Genomic DNA, 24,331 nt, shown 5'->3' with positions numbered 1-24,331 from the left:
TACTACGGTAGCTGGATGTACTGGTGGTGAATGCGGGAACTCCTGCTTGCTGTGGGGTCAATCGCCACAACAGCAAAATATGTTGATTTAAGAAATGTTTCAAAACACATAATGGTTACCTTCTTTTTTTTCTGTGTGCAATTAAAGGTATTGTTTATAACCAGTAGTGGTATAAATGATTTGTCTTTTTCAGAGGTAGCTTTTGTCCCTCTGCTGTGCTGGTAGAACAACATAGACAAAGGCTCTGCGCTGTAGCCAGTCTTTATAAAAGAGAGGACTCAAAATCCTGGTTTCTCTGCAAAGAGAGAGTAAAATTATGATGGGAGCTCTGTATAGCAGAATTGTTGATCTACCACTTCAAGCACTGTGTCAGATATTTAACCTTAAACTGTAGCTGCTGGGATCAGGATACTATGCATTACTTGTTATTACCATTATCCAATGATTTTAGCGGCGACAATAATATTGTATCTATAGTAAATTAGAAATCAAAACAGTAATATGTAGACAGTTAGCTTGTAACTGAAGTAGATAATTACATCTGCACCTGAAAAAAATGCATAGGTAGATGCTTCTGATCTAAAAATCAAATAGTGTCTTTTTTTTCCTGCTGTTGACAGGGTTATGTATATAATGTAAGTATATATGATGAAAAAAGCAGGTATGTTATGGTTAAATCAGGAGAAATAATTTTTAAAACTTTAAAAAAAAAGGCATATGATTGGTGTAAATTAGACTTCCTTTATGCAGCATATCCAGTTCTCTGTTTAAGAAAAAAGAAAATTTAAGGGCTGCATTAAGGGTGGAAGTATGAAACAATTTTAAAGTAATTTGAAGCCAAATAATCACAATTTCTATGTTAATTTAGTTATCATAAATGAAGCAATTTCATGTTAACTGGTTCAATACTTCTGAAGGGGAATTACATTTCTTAAGTTTCTGTTTGGGGTGAATAATCCAAATGCATTGTTTTAGTATGTACGAGTGATGGATGGCCACGCTTAGGACATCTGCAGAGCCTTAGAAACAAATTTTAAAATGCTGTAAGGTCATCCAGAAACCTTTGTTGTGATATACCATGTTGCTCTTGAGTACTTTAGAGATACCCCAGAAAATAGCTTGGTTGGTTGAAAGAGCATCAAATGAGGTGGCTACGTAAAACCATTGAGGGAAACAACGAACAGTAGTGCAATTAATTTTTAAAAATTGCATGCATCCCTCTTGTCTTCACGGTGCTAGGTGGCATGAGATGTCTGTGGCTTGAAAGTGCCAGACTATGGCTGAGATTGGGATTTATTTGAGGGTAAAATAGAAGACAACATTGTGGAAGACAAGGTGATGGCTGTGTTAAAGGGATGTAGGAGCATATACTGAACAACGTCTTTGTTCACCAGATTGCTAATTTAGATTTGCTTTTGCATCTTTTGCCATTAGAATCTTAGATGGTATATTTCACCAAAAATGCTTTGTTGGGAGAAGGGAGGGTGGGAAAGCAGACCTTGTTCATGGCTTTCAGCTTTGGACTTGGCTACTGTGATCGATAAATTGCCGCAATGCAGCATCTCTGCGACGATGCTCGAAGGCCGCTGAGAAGCCCCCGTTGGTGCAAGAGGAGGTTGCGGGCTGGGCGGGCTCTGGGGAGGGGGGTAGTCCTCTCTGCAAGCACCCAAGCTTCTTACTGGCTCCTTGGGCAATTTCAATGATGTCTTAAAAGGGTTGGGTCCATTTTATCTGCAAGACACCCTGTCTTCCCGTCCACGGCTAGGGCGTTAGAGATCAGGTGAGGCACTTCAGCTAATACTTAGGCTGAAACAGTTAGGACAGACCATCCACAATGGCAGTTATATTTTATTTTGTATGCATGCAGATATTACAGAGAAACAGCTGTGTATGGAGAACAATTGACTCCTTTTATTTAGCTACTTCTAGCGCTTGTAGAATATTCCTGAACAGATCATGAGTGCTTCGATTTTTTTCCTGTGTGTATTTTTTTTTTGCACTTTTTCACTCTGTGGACTGAACGCAAATGAAACACTGTGAGTATTTGCTATTCAAATTGTTATGGTTTCGTAGCTGTATTGCATACGCATGCATGAATATAAGCAGGTATTGCTGCTTCTCATGGGCAGGTGGTGTTTGGGAGAAATTTAAAAATTGGAAAGATAGGTGTTTTTAAACATATTGACCTTTTTCTTGTGTGATGCACACAAGTGCTGCCTAATGTATTACTAAAAGAAAATCCTGATGGAAAGCAGATCCCTTTCCAGCTTCACCAAGAAACATGCAATTGCCCTTGTCTAGGAACTACGTGTTGTCTTTGTTCTTTCAAAACATTTGTTTCCTCTGTAAATGTAACTTTTCCTTAACAACTGTTCATACATGCAACTCTAAATTCACAGAATGTGTATATCACACATTCCCTATTTCATTCATGTGCGTTTATATAAGCCTATATATTAGCCTTAATTTCTAGCATGTATGAATTGCAGGTAGGGGCATCACATACTGTAGAATATAAAATTATTCCACAAATATGGTCTGCGTCTCTTGCATTTTGAGGGTGCACTTTTGGCAGTAAAGGTGAAGCTCCCTCTTTAAAAGATTTGCTTCTTTTCCTTCCTCTGCTGTCAAAAATTGAGAATTGCCTTTGCGGTTCTGTGCCACACCATGCCCATTGTCGTGTTGCTGGAACTATGAAAGATCTCTTCCCACTGCCTTCTCCCAGTGTTAATGCCAATGGCCTTGGGAGCCGAGGGGCAGCTGAGACACCAGGCTCCCGAAATCAGGGGGGCTCCTCCGGCAAGAGGATTAAAGGGCATTATTTTGCCTGCAGGACCTGATAGGTCTGTCATTGGAAGGAAATGGAAACCAGGGGTTCTGGCAGCCCACTCTCTATGGGTGCCAATTGCCTGCCTCCTAAAAGGCTTTTGTAGAACTTTTTGCACTGACACACAGACGCTCCGGCTAAACTGTGGCCACTGTCATTTCTATTCATTGTTATATTTATGCTTCTCAAGCAGCTGCCTGCTGCATACATGGGGTTTGCCAGCTCACCCCTCCTTTGGTCCTAGTGGTCAGCATGGGACTTGCAGGAATCCGCAGTCCCGCAGGCAGTGCCGCATTGCGGCAGTTGATGAAGTGGCATCAGGCTGGCACAATGACCGTCCCAAAGAGACTGAATATTGTCACGCAGCCCCTTACAATGGATGTAGAAGTCCATTTTTTGTCACTTTCTCTAGCTCTGAAAAGACAACTAACTTCTATCTGCCACTTGGAATAGCGTTTCTGTTCCTGGGTGTGTTACGCCAACAAGTACGAAAAGGATATGTTCATTATGGTAGGGAAGTCTATCAAAATAGAGGCTTTTACCATGAGGTTATAGCATTAAGGTTGCAGTGTACTCAGGATGGGGCAAATTAAAACACAGTTTTGAAGAATGAGACTGTTCCTTTCTGATCCAAATTTAATCAGTTTCTTTAGAATTTCTTTCGGTGGAGTCCTGTAAGAAAACCACAGCACTCAACTGACTGGATGCTGAAACCTTTTACCTTGGAAATCTCTTTCATTAAATGCCTTCAGCCTGAACAAATGGCAAATGTTTCTTGCTCCTTTCAAGTTGTAGAGTTGGACTGCAATAGTTTGGATTATGTTTATAAGACTGCTTTAGCTTCAGAATGGACTAAACAGAAACAACCGTTCAGGCAGGAACATGAAAACTGTTTTATTTTGCTGAAGTACTGATGCGTCAAACTTACGATTCGTATGATGTGACTCTGTCTTGTTGAATCTTTTTCATCCTTTCCATAAAGACAGTTCAGCAGGCTTTCAGACCTCTGTATGCAGCGAGAACTCAATCCAGTTTCCACTGATTTTGGCAGGAGTAACACAGAATCCATAAACTGAAGTAGTTGACATACATGCAGTTGGATAACACCAAGAGCCATATTTAGTAAGAGATATCTCTGTCTAACCTTAAAAAAAAAAAAAGTATGTCTTTAACAATTAATTTATATTAAAGTAATATAATTCTATTAGTAATTTCATTATATTAATTCATTAAACAAGAGATTTTCAAATGAATCTATAACCCAAAATTTAGGTGAGTTGAAATTGAATACAATTATATTTTCATTCACTATGGCTCTTGTGAAAATCTGCACCTAAATAAGTAGATTGCAGGGACTAGATTCACACTCTGCTGAAATCAGCAACAGGACTTGCACTGATTTCAGTGGACATTGGTTTGGGTATTATGATAATTGGACTTGTTCCCAGTGGTTCTAGGCAATAATATCAGCCCTGGAAATTAGATACCATAGAGAAACATCAAAACCACCCTGATGATGTAAAACATTTATTCAGTATTTGCAGAAATTCTTTTCTTTTAATGAGTCCAAATACTTACAGAAAATCATGGATGTAATTGGGACTTAGAGCCACAGCAGTCATTCCCAATACAGTGAACTGAAAAATGTGTAGCCTTTGGGCAAAGACTTGAGAAAATTTCTTGATTCAAAAAAAAAAAGTGAAGGCAGTGTTTCTTGTGACATTTTTGAGTTTAGAAAAATAACTCATTGGAGAATCCTTAATTTAAAAATAAAGCAGTGGCAGAATAATTTCAGCTTACATTCTTTTGTCTTTGCACCAGTGCTTTTATAACTAAAATTTCCATTCAGGCTGAATTGAATTTGTATTTTCTGCCTAGAATTAGAATGTCATGTAGGAGATTGAACAGCTGATTGAAATTTCTCTAAAAAGCTTTTTCAACTCTCACTGGGCATAGGTGTTAGAAAGAATTGGGGGTTGCAACTGGTACCTGTATTTTGTACAGTGGTGATTTGATTGTGTGCAAAAATAGATATGGTTTTCTGTATATAGAAAGAGCAGTCTTCCTTAAGGGCAAGTGATAAAACGTTTCATGTAAGACCACGCGAATGACGTTCTTGACATAACATCTAACAAAAGTCCACAACCTAGATGAATTGTGTACCCTCATTCTCTGTATAACCTTTATTATATGTTATTTTACCTTATCTTGGCTTATTCTATTCTATTCTGTTCTTCTATTTTCTCCTTTATCTTGTTTTAGCATGTTTTGTTTATTTGCGTGTTGTTGTAAGTAAGTAAATTCAGGCATAATGATACGTATGTGCACATACAACATAAATGCAGGGCTAAAGATAACACCAGAAAGGTTTGAGCATCAGTCACCAAACATCAGTCACCAGGATCCTTAATTTTGCTCCTGCTTGTATACATACAATACAATCTTTGATTGTACAGGCCTGTATGATATTTTTCAGCCTCTTTTACCCATTTGCACTGATTCCTAGTCCCAATCTCTTTACCCAGATAGCTTGCCCAACCATTTTCTTAGCTGCTGGTCCTGTCTTTCCCTCTCCTCTGCTCTTAGCCTCAGCTCCTGACCTCCCCAGTCTCAGAGACTCCAGCTAAGGCACAGCCAGTCTCTAGGGAAAGTTAATGCAGCAATTACAGGACTTAAGGTAATATGCCCTAAAGTTATTGCTATAGGCAAATGTGGTCACCCTGGTTCTTGCTGGGTGACAACAGAGGGATTTTAAACAAAGAATTTTTTATTGTAATAACCCAATTTCCCCAAAGCCTGAGGTTTTTGAAAGTAATCTCACTCCTTCAAGGGGAAAAAAAAAAATCTGCCGTAAACATCTGGCCTTTATAATAAGTTTAATAGTTAAAATCTGACAGTTATATGCAAATTAAAATCAGCCGCAGAATGGGAAGAATCAGGCAATTGTAGCAGTAAACACTGCTGGCACTTTTGTGCATAATTCCATCTAAGCTTATTTATTTTATTTTTTCATACATTTCTAAAAAGAACATTTTCTTTTCTCTGTATCCTTGAGACTAGTCATATTTCTGATGTCAGCCTCCCAAGTTAACAATGCTAGAGCCTCTCATGTTGCTGTGATGAGAACATTTGTGAACACATCAGCAAAAGACTAATACAAGAACAGAAACCATAAACTGGAAACTAGTTATTTTTATTTAATTCAGTGGATTTTATGTGTCACCTGGAGACTATTTAGAAGATTATTTGCCTGGGCTAACATTGTGTTTAAAAATAGCACTCGTATAGTGCCAACTCATTTTAGAGTTGGGTACAAATATTGAGACAAAAACCCAGCTGTTATTGCTTTTGCTGCTAATTTGAGGTGTCAGATCAGAGCTCTACTGCTGTATGTCAATGAATAAGGCCCCTTGTGAGATCATTATGTTTTCTAACAGTTGAGAGTAATGGATTAATCAGTGCAGCATCAGTTGCTTTCATTATATGCCCACATGGTAGTTGTGGGCTTTAACTTAAACAGTCTGTGGGGAGATCAAAGGATTGAGTACAAGAAGCACTCAGGACTCACCAAAAATCTGAAGAGATCCAGTTGAGTGTTGGACCTTGCCTAACGAGCAAATTTTGGATGCCTTGAAAGTCGAGGGTGAGGACTGTGCTCAGTGTTGAGGGATAGAGTGCCAAAGCCATTTTGCTTTTTCATCAGAGGCCATGCGAAACAGTAAATATTTAATTTAATGCAAATTCCTTCTGACCTGTGTGAAAAATAGCTCTTTACAGCAATTGAAAATAGAGCTCCTTTTACCCCACAATCGCAGTTAATTACAAACATTAATTATGGCAGTGTATAAAATTCAAGGCCTGGTTTTATTACTAAAAATAGATTTAGATTTACTTTTTGGAATTGGTAAAATGCCCCTGCTGTTAGTTATATTAGGGGGTACGTAAGGGCTGGAAGGGGTCTGAAGTTGTCATCTGCTGTCCCACCTTAGGGCAGGACCATCAAGTCCCATGCCATTCCTGCCAGGGATTCATTTAGTCTTTTATTACACGCTTCTGCTGCTGATGGCTGCACACTCTGTAACAGCTCTTTTCTTAATTTTTCTGTCCTTATTGTAAAAACCATTTCCCCCATATCTAATCAAAATTCCCCTTTCTGAAATTTAAACCTGTTACTGCTTTGCTTAACCCTTGTTGAATACAAGGAACAGAGAATTTCTTTTCCCTTTGCGATGGCTTTTTCTGTAGTTGGGGAGAGGTTTAAGAGTAAGTGATATGAATCTGCTCACACAGAGGTCTAAGGTTCTGTTAGTGTTAAATTTTGCTGCTAATGCAGTCACCCAAATTCATGTTTCATCTCTAGTATTTCAGGCAGACCCCAAGATCCTCTTCTTTAAGGGTATAAATACTGATGGAGATGTCTAATCTTGCATCGATTCAACTGTTTCAGTCCACATGTACACTGTGAAAAGATTCCTTCACATATTTTTATTTACTTGCTCCACTCCCTCTGCAAAGCTTTGGGGTCTTGGAGAAGTTGTCTTTCTGTCACTGCCAGGGCTGGACTGTTGTGTTCCTTTCTGAGCTCTACTGGCAACTTAGGGTGAGCCGCTCAGTCTTTTTTTGGATCAGTTCACCCACTTCTGAACAGAAATAACATTATCAAGAAAACTATTTACGTGAGAGGCCTAATTATGTTTGGAGATGCCTTGGTTAAGTCTTAATAAATTTTCTGGTCTCATTTACTGGATGTGTAGTTGCACTGGGGATAGGAAGCCTGGAAACCATGGCAGTTGTGGGAGAAGCAGTAATCGGGGAGTATGACAGTAATTCACTCTTGGGAATGTTACAAGCCTGCAGATGCACCATTTGTAGCTATCCATTGCATGCACATAGATAATAATCTTGCATTAGGCCCAATTACATGGTGTTACGGACACACAACACACAGATTACATACACAGCCAACGAGCATACTGTGATAAAGCAGTGGTGTAATTGAAGGAGACAGAAGGAAATGTTAGACTTGTTAGTGCTACCAGTGCTGCAGTGCCTGATATGGCTCTTCCCCACCAGCCTTGCCTGTTTGCTTTTCTGCTCCGTTTCAAAGTCTCACTTTCAAAATACAGGTTTATCACAGAGTGAGGTAACAGCACCTTGTTCTTTCCAGAGTGTGTTGAGAGAGTTTTGAGCAGGAAAAGGAAATTAACATCATTGTTTAACTTAGAGTGAAGCCCATAGACACATAGAAGTATGTGCTGCCAAATGAGGACTGTTGTTTGCAGGATTCCTGCTGTCAAATCGTGTATGTTAGAAGCCTCTAAAGAATCTTTAGTGCCCAATCGTAAAAGGCATTTAAAACTAGAAATATAATAAATGAGCTGGTGCCTTTTCAGATCTCTTTCTTCATTTACCTATCAGTAAATGGGTCTGAATATTTCTTTCTAACAGAGAATTTTGCAAATGCTGCAATGTCCCGTTATCAGCCAAATGTGACACAAAAGCAGCCTGGCATGTATCAAAAACCTGAATGGCCAGCACAGCAGACCTCTAGTAACTATGGTAGATGCTTATTAAGGCTTGGGGAAAAGTGTTAATCAAAAATTTAATCTACCATATAATTTCTCAATTTGATTAGCTGTTTGTGCTAATCAGCTGCAGAAATGGAATGTGAAAGGAAATCAGTGTCTGTAACCGTCAAAAACCAAAGGACGTCTTCAGCATACGACATGTTCTCCCCTTCCCCTTTCATTTTAATCCATTCAGATTGTAAACAAGAAGCATCACTGTGTGTATTGTACTGATGCACAGCTAGTCATCTATGTACATTATGAAAATGCCTCGTACTTCGAAAAATGGACATTTGCATAGTGGATTTTCCTTTTGCCAATGATAAAATAGGATACCATAACTTTTTTTAAGCTGGGATCTAGCAGGCGATATTGTTATCAAACAACCTTGTGTATGTAACAAAACCCCCAACCCTCCTGTGTATTTTCCCACTTGAAGTGTGACTGGAAAACATTAAGACAATTACTATTTTACAATGTAGTTATTGAAGTACTAACTGAAGAAATTAAATAGTTAATATTTCAGATAATTTTGTTATGTTGTATAACTTTTTCTGACATCATTGCCAGAATATCTTTTTGGCTCATGCCTAGTACTTAACTGGAACAAAGGAGGTAGATATATTGTAATGAAAGTATTATTACCAGATGAATAAGTCACCACGCATTCTAATATTCGTTATACTCTCTTAATTATATCATTAACTGAACACCAAGTAAGAGAAACAAAATCTCTGTGTACTCTGTACTTTGAGAGTGTTTGACTATTGATCTGACAGCCTGGGATTTCTACTCTCTGAATTAGTCCAAGGAACATGAAAGGATGCTTACCTGACTTTTTAAAGTAAAATACTTGTATTATTATTAGGGTTCAAAATCTAAATCCTTTCCTTTTTTTCCAAAGTATCTTACTTAAAAATTGTGTGATTTCTTCTAGCATTAGAGTATAATTTTTTTCTGACTCTCATCTAGTCCTGAACACCTGTATTCCTATTCAAGAGGGTGGAGAAAGGATAAAGAATAATGCATAAATATTATTTAAAAAACCACACACATGACAGTCATTTTTACAGGTTAATGATTTTAAAGTAATTACATTGAGTCTGGAATTAACAACTCTGTCAGGGAGCTACAGTGGTGTACATGAATTTGGAGCAAGTCAGAAGAGAACAGAAATGCAACTGCATGTAGTTAAATTTGCACAAAAAGTTTGAAGAAGGAGATAGGTAATTGTTTTCAAATCGTGACAGGATTGCAGAGTGAGCGTTCTTTCCTTTAAAATAATTCTGATTAGTAGGGACTATAAATCAGCTTTATTCTTCAGAAGGAAGAAAGCAGCTCCATGCGTGCCTCTAACCAGTTTGGGCAACTGGCAGAGGAGTGAGTTTAGTAGAGCAGTTCCTCTGGGGTTGTAAATTGAAGTCAATGGGACTATGACAGTTCATACCGATGGAGGATGTACCACCTCGAAGACTGCTGATCCCATGTTATGCGTCTTCCAAGTAGTCCTTGGAGGATCCTTAGGACTGCTGCAGTCTGCTTCTGCTTAGCTTGCAAGATCTGACAAGGATCACGGCCCAAGGTGGGAAGTTTGCTGGCATAAATAATATTGTCTGTAACCTCAGTTTCCTGATTCAGCATTTTGAATGTGAACAGTTTTACAGGGAGAGGACTTCTAAATGAGAGGACAGTGCTTTTTCAAGGGACAAGTGTATATCGGGTTCTAGAAGAGGTGGGAGGTATAAGGTTGGGGAGAACCCAGCAGGATACAAGTTTCCCCATATGATGTTGGAAGAGTCAGAAGATTCTGGAAGTTGTCTGTTTATTACAGCTTCCTTGTGTTTGTGCATCTGTTTCTATGGATCTGAATCTTAGTTGGATCAAAATGAGACTGGTGCCTTGGAGCAGTTAGCAGATGACTGAAGCAGAATTTATTTTTTCTCTTCATGTGTTAAAAATGCCACTGTATTGTGTGCTTACCCCTGTCAAGACACATACTTTTAAAAATCATTGCTGGGAAGGCTTCATGTGCATGACAGAAAGCTTTGCGGAATGCCTTTAGAGCATACCTCTACCTGAAAACGTCCCCATTCGAAAGCCAAATAGTTCCTACAGCAGTGGGAGCTGTGTGCTCTGCACAACCAGAGCAGCAGGGTTAAATTCCTGCAGCTACAACTGGGCTGTAATGCAGACAGTTCACTGTCAATTAGTGGCCGTTGCAGTGTTTGGCCTTCTTTCTTCTGAAATAATTGCTGTTATCATAGATGTTTTATTGCCTTCATTATGGTTAACATTTAAATATCAATGAAATAGTATGCTAAGTCATCTGCACAATAGCTATCTGCTAGAGTTATCCCTGAAATTTGTGTTTAAGGAGTATATTAATTTAGCACTGAGGATTCTTAGAAGGATGGTTATATATTTGTTGATGAATTATGGGAAACCTTTGCTTATTAGGGGCAAAACCTGAGCCACTCTCATCTGATACTTTGTGAGTAGAAATACTGTGTGATTGGAATAATGCTTTGTCTTAAACAGAAATATTTTAAGAAATTAAACAATATTTTTGAATCATCAAATCAGAAGTAAAGGCTGTCCTTTCTGCATCCAGATGAAGAATTGCACTGGGAGACAGGGATGTGTTCTCTACCCTCAGTTAGCATAGAAGGAAGCTCGCTGTCACGTCCTGTTCTGCCTGAATCCAATCCATGTCCTTTTGAAATCAATAGAAAGTCTCCCTTGAATTCCTATGGTTTCCATTGACTTCTATAGTGCCATGTGTGACCTATTCAGACATCAGCTATGTATGTGTTTTAATTTTTGTGAGTTGACTTTACATGTGGCTTTTATTTATCAGTGTATACCTAAAATCTTCCAACCAAGCACATAGCTCATTTTTATGTAACAGGCAACTGAGGCAAAGGGTGAATTATATTTTCAAGTTTGTGGAAAATAATGGTGGTGCAAGTAGAAATTCCCTTTGTGAGCCCTGTTTGAACTTCCCAACATGCATGTGCAAATGCAAATAGCAAATAAATATAGATTTTGAGAGGTGGCTGTGTTGATGTATATATGTATGCACCCTTCTGAGAGGTTTTCTTCACTTTCTGAAATTGTTATGCATACTTGTTTTGGCTAACTGTCCACAAAAGACTTTGGTTTGTATCACTGGCTAAATAAGGTAATCAAGCAGTAGCAATTACATGACAGAGAAGTTCATTTTGCACCATATAAACTGCCACAGTGGGACATTCGTGTTGTCATCATGACGTTAGCAGGAATTCAAAGGTAGAGCTTTTCAGCCCTGCAGATGTACACTGATACTCGTGTTCACTTCCACTGCTGAAGCCACAGTAAGGCAGTGCATGTGCAGACTGTGATGCACAGCTGATGAAATGACATGGCTGATAGCTGAAAGAGCTTACTTTCAGGTTTACTTCTGAAGTTGACAGTATTTCCGTCTTCGTCTTATCCAGTAAATTTCTAATAGACTGTGTTTGAGTACTGAGAAATTGCATACACAAGCCCATAATTTTGTATACCCATTGATCCCAATACTTAGCTATGTGTTTCTTGTCCAATTTTTGGCAGCATCAAATTTTCCAGAGGATCTGGAATGAATACTATATATTTTACTATAAGCCATGATGCACTAAGGCTTACAGCTCTTATCAGCCTGGTGTGTGAACGTGTGTGACTTGACTGACACAGATCTCTGGCAACAGATCTCGCATGCAGTTTCCAGATTTCCAAAACTTTGCTTTTACTGACATGACTCACTTTGCTCGCAGATTTGGAAGGAAGGGTAATTTTGCTCTGTTGGTGCGGTTTGCTGCCATGGGTATGTCAGCCCCAAGCTGGCTCCAGATCAGTAGTGTATCCATCTGGTGCAGCACTATGCTGAAATACCAGCTACGATCCTACTAACAAAGTGGTCATGTTCTGTCCTGTCTGTTCTGCAGTGCAGCAGTAACACAAACACGCTGCTGCCAGTGTCAGAGCCTGCTCATGCACCTCTCCTGAGTGTGCCTGCACGTAGCCGTGTTACCCTGCAACCTTCTGGCTTTGCCAGTATGCCTGTGCGTCTTCTGTGTACCAGAAAAACAGTCTTAATAGGGTATAATCTAATTTAGCTTTAATCTGCTGATGTTGTAGATGATGGTTATGCCAAAGGATTTCTAGCCAGAATTGTAAAAATGTTTTTAAATTGGCAGGTGACCAAGAGGGCTAGTTAACTTCTGTAAAACTCTTCAACAGCTTTTGATTAAATGTCCTATGTAAATACATAACATTGGAACAACTAAATAGTTCAGGGAAGGGTAGTGTGCCTTTAGGTTGCTTCAGCAGGTATTTTCTTCAACACATAAACAAATGTACAAAAGCACTATCTTCTACCAAAGTGACCCTGTGGAGTGCTGTGCCCTTGTATAAAGCAGAGGTTGCTCCATGCTGTAGTGCTGTGGACACCACACGTTTCAAATAGGCAGCTGCTACCGGCAGCAGGACTGGCCACAGTGGGACATGGAGTCATCACCGGTCCCATCAGATCTTGTGCCAAACTGGGCTACTGTATTTGCAGATTTGGTGCACTTGGAGCACGGCACTTATGCCCTGTTGGAGTGCTTTCCATTTCCTGTGCCATCTTGATAATCTTTATAGCTTCTAATTTGCTAGAGAGTCATTGATATAATTAGGAGCTACATAAATGGGAGCAGCACACTCAGCTGATGATAATCGAGTTGGTTCATTTTTCGTAAGAAGCACTAAGGGGGTCCCTACCAGCAGCTGAGATAATTTTCTCTTTAAGCTCTGCTTTGATAGAGCAGCAGAAATCCTTACATGCCTGGGTCATGACATGTTTTATTACAATCTGTTCCACTACCCATATATTTTTTTCATAAGGAAACCAAAGAAAGGGTACCCATCCATCTGTATGTTTTCAAAAGGGCAATTTGAGCTGTCTGTCCATGTAAGCTGGCTGTGTTAACAAGCCTGTGAGAGTCAACAGCTCTCTTTTGGTGTGAGAGTGAGCGCTTTAAGCGCAAAGCTTTCCTATTGCAGTATGCGAGCTTGATGTTCCTCCACTCAAGTTGCACCAGGTTTTCAAGCAAGTGGCGGCTTAACCAAAAAGTTGGGGTCCATTCCAGTAGTCGATAAAAACTCATCTCCTGTACTCCTTGGTACTCAAACATGGTAAATAGTAACCTTCATCCATTCTTGTGCAGCTGTTGGTTGCTCTGCCCTAACAGTATCTTTCACGATATGTCACAAATTGTCTGAGGTATCGGTCAGCATGTCTTACTGTTCGCAGCCTGGCAGATTTGTTAAGAAGAGTTTTAGCAGCCTGTTTCTGTAAATAGTGTGTTGGTAAAGAACTGTAAATAACTGATCAATCTGTTATTCTCTTTTGTCTCTTTTTTTTTTTTCCTAACAGTACTCTCAACAATAACAACATCACCCGCATTCCTGTTACCAGTTTCAATCACATGCCAAAGATCAGGACTCTGTGAGTAACGTATTCGAATATTATAATAATAATAATAATAATAATAGTGATGATGATGATGGTGTCAGCCATCTCTTTGGATATTTGTCGCCTTGTGGTAGTCTTATTTCAGTCTCTTCCCAAGGTGAACAATTCACCCTGGTCTCCTGAGGAAGACAGTCACTGAACAAGGCTGACCCTGCGAGGGCCATGGCGGGCAGGGACCCCCCTCCGCGGGGGCAGCCTCGGGCCCATCTGTGGGGATGGGGACAGCTGAGGACCCCCCCGGGGACACGGGTGGGGACCAGCTCCAGTGGGGCCCACGGCCGGGCAGGGTGGTCTGGGGCAGGGCTGGAGACCCGCGCTGCTCGGCACCGCTGGGGCAGGGCCTGAGAGCCCCCGGCTGGGCCGTGCGGGGATCCTGGGCCCTGGCAGGGCTGGGGGAGCCCGGGGAGCCCCCGGGGAGGCTGAGCAGGGTTGCGATGGCGGCTGGTGCTCTCGGGGCCCTGGATTTACCCCGCGTTAGGGAAGAGTCAGGATTTTGCATTTAGCCGGAAGTGAAACTAGCATTTTTTTCCCCATGGGAAAATCCGTAATGTGAAAAGTGTTCCAAGCTGGAGCATCATCAAAATTATGAAAACTGCTCAGATGGATCAAGTTATTTAACTTTGTTAATGTCCTGTATTTAAATCCTATTTCTTCTTTTCAAATTCAGAATACTAATTTCTGAAACAAGAAATTTTTAAAAGAACTTGAAAAAAGCTTCTTTTCCAGATACTTTCTGAAACAAAATGTCACTGATTCTGATGCATTTTTTATAAAAGCTTCTCTTACATCAAATCCTGTTTTCTGTAGCTGGGCACCATTCCACTGGAAAAGCTCTGATTGGCTTTAGTAGACCAAAATACAAAGACCGTGAAATTAGACTGTGTGCATTTGTATAATTTAGCCATAGCCTACCAAAAACATTTTCTTTAAATAAGTTATTCCTTTAAATTCCTTCAGGATATACACACAACTTCAGGAAAAGTCATGTTTAAACAAAGTCTCTCTGTTTTTCCTCCAAAATATCAAACTCAACCAAAATGTATTTAGTCCTAAAAGCAAAGAAAGGGAAATAGTAGCTAGCCTGAAAATTGTCTATGGCACTGAAAAGATAAAATGCTTCAAGGACGCTCCATATTTATGTGTAAAATCATATTAAATAAGTTAACAAAACTGAAGAAAAATGGCTCTCACTCATGTGAATCTATATAAGATAACCTCTGATTTAAATTTACATTCTTCATTAAATGGTGACATTCATAGATCTTAATGGAAGTAATTAAATGGAAATTAGATGTTTGTCTTTTAGAAGAGAATGGATAAAGAAGATAAAGGTGTAGGGTTAAGGTTTCTGGAGTTTTGCCTTTTCTCATTCAGTCACAGTGGTCCAGAAAATTTGCCTGGCTTCTTCAGATTAGTCAGTCTCGTCTGTTACCAGAGCTCAATGCCTTCTGTCATTTTCCTTTTAGTTTAATTTTGGAGATGGCTTTGTATATAGCTCCCTGGAGACTTACACTGACTAATCCCCCTCTGCTGTAATTAAGGAGAAAAAAAAAAAAAAAGAAAAAAAAAAAGGAAGGAAGTCATAAATAGGATTTATAAAGGGAAGCTTTTATATTGAATTCTGAGAGCCACATTTTATAGAACATGAATGCTGACCCACTCTAAAAGGATTTGCTGGAAATTTAATTTAGGGTTTATGGCTAAAAGGTCACCTTTGCAAACTTGCATTCGTATTCATTCACCTCATGTTCTGTAAAAGGTAGTTTCATCAATATCAGGTGGCATGTTTCAGTCTCCAAAGACTGCCAAATAACACACAGTACCCTTGTTAGCTGTTGAATATAGGAATTGAAAAATCCTACATAGACAGATGGAAATACAGTAAAATAGTTTAGTTTTCTATGTTTCCTTCCATCTGTTTCAGCAGAGGCAGAAAAGTCATCAAAACAGTAATTAATATAAGATAAATACAGGAATCAAATAGCATTTCATAATTTCTTCTGCTGCTCCTTCATATTAAAAATTCTTCCTCTATCCCCAAGTCATCTTAGCACTTTTCACAATTAATATTTTATTAATTATAATTATTAACAAAACAAGTTTGCATAGCTACATATTACTCAATATTTTCTGAATATCTTCTATTCAGAATTTAGGCTAATACTGTTTTGATTTAACCAAGTTTTGTGTAAACAGATAGTAATACCCTATCAACTAACATACACCTGAGCACATGTAAAACTGATCAGTTTTTCACCTATGTCAAATATTTCTGTAAAGATATTATTTGGGGGGAAATGTTAATATTCTCTCTAGTTTCCTGAGCTTTATTTCACTTGATAACCTGTTCCTCCTGTGTTAATATACAACCTCAATGAACAGTTTGCTCAGAAGGAGAAAGCTGTCTGAAGCATAATGGCTGAATAAGATCTGCTATTTACTTAATCTCATGGTCGTTGATGCAAATTCAGTCCAAATGGAGAGTGAATGATGTTCATTACAGTTTGGTGACTCTACTGTTTTCTCAAAAAATGATCATCAGTTTGTACACCTTCTCAAATATCTTCACACTCAGACGTGCTTTTTTTCAGAAGCTCTTGCAGGGAGTCCCTGGTCTGAATATTACTTAAGTAGGGACAAGCCCTATTTTCCATCCAGCTGAGGCCTAGTGTGGTGTGGATAGTGTTTTTCCTATGTGTCTCTTTTTACACACTAGTAAGATCCATTACCAGGACATTTGGGGCTGCTTGTGCTGCAGCTGCAGCTGCTGTGATAGTTTTGTGGATAAATAGCTTTATCTTCATGAGTCTCAAAACAATCTGCTCATTTAAGAACAGAGAAGGAAAAATAAAAGGGATATTCAACTTGAACATGACCTCTCAGGGGAATAAAGAAAAAAAAAAAAAGAGAGAAAATTGCTAGTAAGATTTGGAGCACTTGAAGAATTCTTTTAAAAAATCAGCTCTTCTGTGCTAACCTTTTTTATTTAACTGTCTTTTCCATTGCTAAGTTTCATTGATCTGTTAGCCTTGATTGGAAGTGACAGGAATTAGTTTTTATTGATCTGCTTTCCTTTGCTTGAAACAGCTTTATTTATGTTAGAACATGTCCCCCATACCTATTTGCTTAATGGTAAGTGTCCTGTTGTGTCTGCAGGTGTGAGTGACTGCTGAGATAGGTAATTGCATAATTTCTTTTAATTTTTTTATTTAAGGGTAAACTGAAAATGTACCAAATCACTTCAGTGCTTTTCATGTTCACAGGGAATTGGTGTATTATGCTTCTGAAGTACTGTGAAAAGTCTTTCTGTGGCTGTATTCATTAATATAATTATCAAAAATATATTCTAACAGGCTGCTTTGTTAAGCTTTATAGGCTCTCTAAATGGTGTCCTCTCAAAAGCAAACTGTAGAATATCTACACAAAAAACTTTAACGAGGTAGGGCTCTGCTGAGGCAGGTGAGCTGGCAAAGAGGTGACAGTTTGCACTACTAAAATGGGAAAACCCAGAAACCAGCTATACAAATTTAGTAAGGGAAAAAAAACAACTCACAGAACTGGAAAGCTACCCCTTTTTGTGAAATTGCGGTTTTATTAGTTCTGCCTACCTGCATCCATACAGGGGATGCAGGTCAGGGCATGGGATGAGCTCTGCTTCAGTTCCTGAAGGAAGATGATTCTAAGCATCGACTGCTGTGGTGGTGGGAAGGGATAAGACTTGGAGGATTTAAACGCAATGCTTAGTCTCTAAGTTAGAACAAAGTCTTACTTAGGATGATTTCTGGCTAGATGATATTTGTTCTCTTTTCTTTGCAAATATATTTTTTTGTTCTTTCAATCAACAAAAAGTGTTCCAGGCAGATTAATGGTTCATAATAAGAAAACATTTTACTAGAAATCTAACTTACTGTCAATTAAATGGCTTCATAATCCCTATACACAAGGTCTTCTAGCCATCCTTCTAAAACAATTGCATTTTACAGTGCTCCCAGGAGACTAGCATCTTCCATCTCCACAGGATAAACTCTCAGTTCCAGATTTGTAGTCTTTTACTGTGACTGCCCACCCCAGACATACAAATCTGGGGACTGTCAGCCTGGGCGCCACTGCTGACCTGCACTGCCACTGTGCGATATGAAGATCTCACAGACAGTTAATTTCTTTGGTGGATGGACAGGGCTAAATCCTGTGCACACCAATTGTGTGGGTTTTTTTAAATGTAATGCCTGTAATATTAGTGAATAATGCTTTGTCTAACCATTTCTGACAGGACTTTCAATCTGTTTTATCATTTCAGCTTTGGTATAACACTGCAAATGTATGACTCATTACAAGGAATGAAATAATTAATGTCCTGGGCTTTTCTTTTGACCTAAAGTTTGGTAGCTATTAAAGTTACCAGATTTGCTCCCTGAACGCATCGTCATTTTGCAGACTTCCCCCACAATGTGACAATGCTTCTGCAAGTCTCTAGTGCCAGGCATGAAGCAGGCTGAGAAGGGAGCTGTGTGGCTAGATCTTCCATTACAAAGAATGGCCCCTGCATTGCTGTGTGGCATGACCCTGTCGTGGTCGCCGCCTTCATCATTACTTGAAAATTCCTGTCTAGAACCTGCATACTTGCATTAAATTGCCACAGTAAAGAGCATTGATGAATTTGTTCAGGCAATACAGGAACATACAAGGTATCAATAGCCTCTGGTGTGTGGGTTTTCTCTCTCTCTCTCTCTCTTACTCTCTGTCCCTCCTTCTTCCCCACAAAGGAGAGAGAAGAGGGAAGAATCACCTATCATCCTGTTTTTCAGCCCGGTCCTCATGTTTATACAAGCTACCCTTTGAATTCACTCAAAGATATCACATTCACACAGTTATTTCTGATACGAAATCACAGGCAAAGTGATTACTTGGAGGAATCTTAAATTCTTCATGTTCTTTTCTCTAGAATGGCCAGCTCATGATTACCTGTAGGCAGGTAATTATTTAACTTCATTCTTCCAAGACATTATAAATAATAGCACTAATTTATATGCAGGCACATATATTATATGGCAATGTAGACGATCAAGACCTGACTCAGCTGTAACAGATAACCTGCAGTGATCCTACTTACACTGTAGTGAAGAGCCAGACAGACTTGTACTTGATTGCTCTGGTTTGTGTCTTCTGTTTAAAAAACTACTAACAACTTTAGGGTTGTTCTGTCTTTTGTAGGCGGCTTCACTCCAACTTCCTGCACTGCGACTGCCACCTGGCTTGGCTGTCTGACTGGCTGCGGCAGAGGCGCACTATCGGGCAGTTCACCTTCTGTTTGGCACCTGTAAACCTGCGCGGTTTTCTTGTGGCGGAGGTTCAGAAGAAGGACTTTGTCTGCTCTGGTAATGATGCCAGTTACTCATTTGTCTAACAGCTGATGGTTTTATATTGATATTCACATAAAAACAGTGAGTGGAAAATTACTATGTTGTGTTTGAACGCCATTCTGTAGCAGTCCTGTTTGTTTCTGTCATTACTAAACTGTATGGGAGTAGATCAAACTATTAATTTTTTCAGCTTTATAAGAATTATTGGATTCCAGTTAACATTTCAGTTCTCAAATTATTTTTTCTACTTTAGCATTGCCAATGATATCAACATAAGAAATCAATTAAGTGTGGATAATTTGGTATTTCTCAAGGGAAGAGCTCTACAGCTGACTGGAATACAAAAGAAAGGAAATAGAAAATGCTAATCTGAGTCTGTTGATAAATGATTGGACTATAGAACACGAGGAGCAGATTTTATCCCAGGGACTGAAACAGGATTCGTAAGGAGCCAATGCACTTTGCTGTTCTACAAGTTTCCACCCTGATAAATGAGGCTGATGATACATGGCCAACTCACAAACCATGTGTATATATGTTGGGCCTATTCATCAAGTCTCTGGAACTACACTTGGCTCTTTTGTGATAGAAACACATTTTCTTAAAAGAAGAAGAAAAAGAAAGAAAGAAAAGAGAGAGAAAAACATAGAAAAAATTGAAAAAGAAATGTCTGAATTTGGCTGACAGGAAGAGATCTGGCAGAGGAGATGCATGGCAGTGTGTATGCTGTGGAAAAAAAAAAAAAGATACAAGACACAAGTTTGGAAAGAGCTTTGCAAGCCAAATGGTAACACAGGGAGCTTGTTCTGAAGCCAATGTGAGTCCTAATCTTGATAGACTGAGTCTTGTATTGTGTTCTTTATCTCTCACAGCTTGTGAGCCCTAAAGCTTTATTCTCTTTCTTTGTACATGGGTTGACTGATGGAGATACAGTACAAGTGCTTGTGCTAGAAATGTTTTTAGGAATGCCTTTTTTCTATAGTTTCTTCTACATGTGACAAAGAAAGAGAGAAATGGTTGTACTTAGAGAAGAAGCGTTTGATCCCCTTAGCTGTATCATGGATGGTAAATTAATGCCCAGCCCTGAAGGTATGCAGGAAGTGTTATGGACACATGGAAAATGAAGTTGTGCACCAGTGACTTTTATCACGTGATTTTCAAGAGTGCTGAGCAGCTTCTACGCAGTTGTGGAGATTTGATGATGCCCAGAATATCTGATAAATCACATCAAAAGTTTAACTAAAAGAAAAGTTTAGAAATCTAACAGTCTTGGGAGAGGAAGGATAAAAGAAATGAATAAATGAATTAAACTATTAGCAGAATCTAATTTTACTTTTTTTCTTTTTATGAAATGAAGTTTCAGATGGGGCGTGAGTTCAGCTATTTGGATTTATGATATAGTGAAGTGAAGGAAGAAGAGTTGTTTAAATCAGGAGAAGAGATAATAATTGCTGAATGAGAAATGTGACGTGGACAGAACTCATCTAAACGGAATTTTCTGTGCAGACTATGACTTCCAAAAGAGAAAAGGTTTTTAACAGTTGCCTGTGGGACCAAGAACATATAAGAGAACTCTCAAGATTGGCCTGCCTTTTTTTTTTTTTAGACATAAGTTAATAAAAATTAAAGGAAAGAAGCTTCCAGTGAGAGAGTCCATCAACTGTATCCCCTAATCCTCATTTGGGAAATGAAATATACTGAAAAAGAAATGCATTTGAAGTGCTCATTTTAGTGGAGGATTTAGCAAAGAACTCAACTTAGTACGTGCTAGTTCGACAAAAACCTACATGGACAGCTAGTTTAAAGAGGATATAAATCTTCCCTGCTCCTTATTACAGTTCTTATTCCTGATTTTACAGCATAATTTGTTCGTGTTTGACTATGAAGTCAAACTAGGACAGCAGGTGAATAGTGAACTGAACTGGTCCCTCTGCAATGGAATTTTATACAATTTAAGCTTATATGAATCACTGTAACTAGCCTCAAGCTGGCAGTGAAAGCCACCTTTGCATCATAGTTATGAAGAGCTGAAATACAATGTAGTGAACTACCCTGTTTAAGTATAGGCTCAGCATTTCAAGCACTTGTGTTTTTATGGCAGTGGGAATATCATCACAGCAAAAGAAAACTCAGCTTTTCCTCCACTGTAAAATGGGCTTCAGCAGAGCATTCCAGGTCAAAGCTTGTGCTGTTGCATGCTTCAAAGCAGAAAGAGTAGAATCAAATAATTTGGGGAAAGAAGAAAAGCATCCTTGAAAAACTTCTGGTTATTGTTTGAACCCTATGCAAAATTTTTTTTTTTTAAATAATTTTATGACAGATGTTCCTTTGGAAATAAGTTTTGCCTGCTACATACCAAGGAATAGCATAAGTTGGAAAAGAAAAAGTGAAACACTGATAGAGATGTGCCATAACTGGAATCCAAATTGCTTGATTCCTTCTGGACACTCTGCTACCAGTCCTGTACCATGATGTTTATAAGCATCAGGTGCAAAGTCTCTCAAGATAATGTTGCTGAAGTCAGAGTTATGTGCAGATTATATCTGTGTAAACGGAGTCATACCTGTGTAAACTGAGAGTCAGACTTTCAAAAACTGTTGTTCAGCTTCTGCACATAAATTATAAAAATGCTAATTCAAATGGCACTTGTAGACAAATTGTGAGCAGCGGAAAAGCTATTCCAGGTTTCACTTGTTCATGCCCATGAGCATTTGGCTCAGAACTGTAGGTAAATGTGTAGGATCAAATAGTGTGCAGTTGCCTGGAGATAGGTTTGCAAATATGTCTCATTGGATTTGTGTTACTGAGGCGGCAGAGGAAAGGTCATTAACAGAAATGAGCAGGGTTGGGACTAGATGGCCCCTCACCATCAGGGGAGAGCGCTGAGTACTGCTGGCAGTCCTGTCACCCACCAGGGCCTTCTGGCTGGCTGCTTCAGCAAACTGTCCCCTTCTCATAGCAGAGTCTCTCCTCCAGAGCCACCCCTGACAGAGCAGCCTTCCTGGGCCTTTGCCTTAAAGCCATCTGTTCCCAAAGAAATCTCCAAACAGACTCTTCCTCCTGCACAGCCGCTTATTGAGCTCTGGGATGTGTTTGGTGAGGCAGTCTCCTACAAAACAGTATGTTGTAGAAGGCGAAATTGTGTGGCACCAGAGGATGAGTGCCCCTGTTGATGTGCTGCACATAGATAGCATGATGTCTTTCTCCTCTCTCTCCACCATAACCTTGCAATTCACTGCCACATTGCCGGGACAAGAGAAAACAGTACACTAAGCAAAGACTTAATGTCAGCTGAAATACTACCTGCACTCTGATCCTTGGGAACTGTTTATTTTTATATTCCCCTAGCTAGCAAAGAAGCCTCTGGGGGTGCTGGCTTATGCTTGGTACCTCTTAGAGCCTTCCAGTCTTTGCTTGCATCAAACCCAGCTTCCTTTCCGTGTTCAGACATTTCACTGTTGAACTGGCTTCTCTTTCTCTAACTCTGTCCCCCCCACCCCTCATCCTCCTCTGACCTCCTTAGGATAGTAATTTTATTTCATTTTCCTCTCATATAAGTTTTATTATGGTTCTTTGATTTTTCTTCTACCTGCTCTTTAGTTACTGAAGTTGAAATTACTCCACATATTGATCAGTTATGTCAAGTCATTATGTGTTTTCTCACCTCCATTAGCATGGCTGTAAAGCTTTGCAAACTGCAGCACTGGGTTCATGAAGTTATACCATCAGCAACACCTTGGTCTTTTCAGTGCTCTGTGCAGAACCCACTGAGTCACCCCATTTGGATTTTTTTACAATAATGAATCATTCTGGGTTTTTTAAGTATATACATGAGAAAATAAATATGCATCTGAGCGGCACATCTAAGAATAAAGCAGATGCATTCAGGAGCATTGTATCTCATACTGTGGTGTGTAGCATACTTCAGCCACTGCTGTCCTCAGCTGTCAGAACAGCTCAAATGTCATCAGTTCTCAACTGGTTGCTTGCAGAGGAGACTATCTGGTAGATAAGCAGGCAGAGACTGTGGGTTGATTTCAGTGGGTGGTGGGAGGAAGTTGATTTTTCTCTTGTACTGTTGCTGCCAATTCTGAGGCAGTATGTTAGTCCTTGGTGTTGACTCTGAAGGTGCAGGTTGATACAGATTTGTTATAGTTTTGGCCAGTAGCTTGAGGCATTTTACAGTGGACAGCATTTACAATGGAGTATGAAGATTGGATGAGATTCCTTAGCACAGACCAGAGATTGATATTTCTAACAGTTAATGGATTCATGCTTTTCTTATGTATGAAGCACCAGATACTAAAATCTTGACATTAATTTGGAGCTGATTTGTTCTGTATGTCTTGTGATAGGAAATTTAGCAAAGCATAAGTGTAACAGATGTGATTTTTAAGTACTTTCTTAAGATAGTTTTCTTTAATAATGAAACAAGCATTGTAGAGAAGGAAGTTGGATCCATATATCATTCTCTTTTTCAATAGAAACCGTTTTCTCAGATTCCTGATCCTTAGTTCCCATTTGAAGGATCTATGAGAACCTGAAGAAAATCAAGATTTGGATTAAATGTGTTAAAATTTAGTCTGAAATTGATGCAAGAGAGAAATCATTACCAGATCCAGTTGTCTAGTGATTTCTGGCTAAATAAACTGATACTGATTTTAAGAAAATAGTGGATTGATCCCAATCTCGGTTGAAGACCTAGAGTTTCTGATCCGTACAGTGAGACTGCAGCTGAGGTATAATAAAGAGGAAAATATGTTAGCTTCCTGCTGCTTAATGCAGACTGGAAGCCCTAATGAGGAAGCAGATTTATTTGTTTAGTTGAGGTCAAATGGTCTTAAAACATAGCTGTTACTCTTTGGCCCAGACCACAAAACTCAGTAGATTGTCTTGCTCCTTTTTTCTCCTAATAACTTCCTAGCATATTGTTGAGGAGGCAACCAACAATGAGTAACTAATAAAACGGCACTCCTCAGGCTTAGTATCTTAATGAGAACATTCAGAAGATGCCAAAGGAAAAGTGTGTGGGGAGAGGAACTCC

At 39.2% G+C, this 24,331-nt stretch overlaps 1 protein-coding gene across 4 annotated transcripts in view; it reads left to right on the top strand.

Annotated features, from left to right (window-relative positions):
• The window catches only part of SLIT3 (slit homolog 3 (Drosophila)), a 531,488-nt gene that overhangs the window by 308,326 nt on the left and 198,831 nt on the right, over nt 1–24,331 (top strand). For 3 of the 4 annotated variants that reach the window (XM_010579134.1, XM_010579133.1, XM_010579136.1), the window contains exons 7-8: nt 13,829–13,900; nt 19,139–19,302. In XM_010579134.1, coding sequence (XP_010577436.1) covers nt 13,829–13,900; nt 19,139–19,302 — 236 coding nt within the window. Of the gene's footprint in view, nt 1–13,828; nt 13,901–19,138; nt 19,326–24,331 lie in introns of all 4 variants that reach the window. The other variant, XM_010579135.1, reaches the window with a different exon arrangement.

This window comes from Haliaeetus leucocephalus, unplaced genomic scaffold (genome assembly GCF_000737465.1).
Source record: "Haliaeetus leucocephalus isolate CR32 unplaced genomic scaffold, Haliaeetus_leucocephalus-4.0 Scaffold656, whole genome shotgun sequence".
In the NCBI taxonomy this organism is placed as follows: domain Eukaryota; kingdom Metazoa; phylum Chordata; class Aves; order Accipitriformes; family Accipitridae; genus Haliaeetus; species Haliaeetus leucocephalus.
Note: the sequence above shows the minus strand (reverse complement) of the source record. Positions and strands in the feature narration are given on the sequence as shown.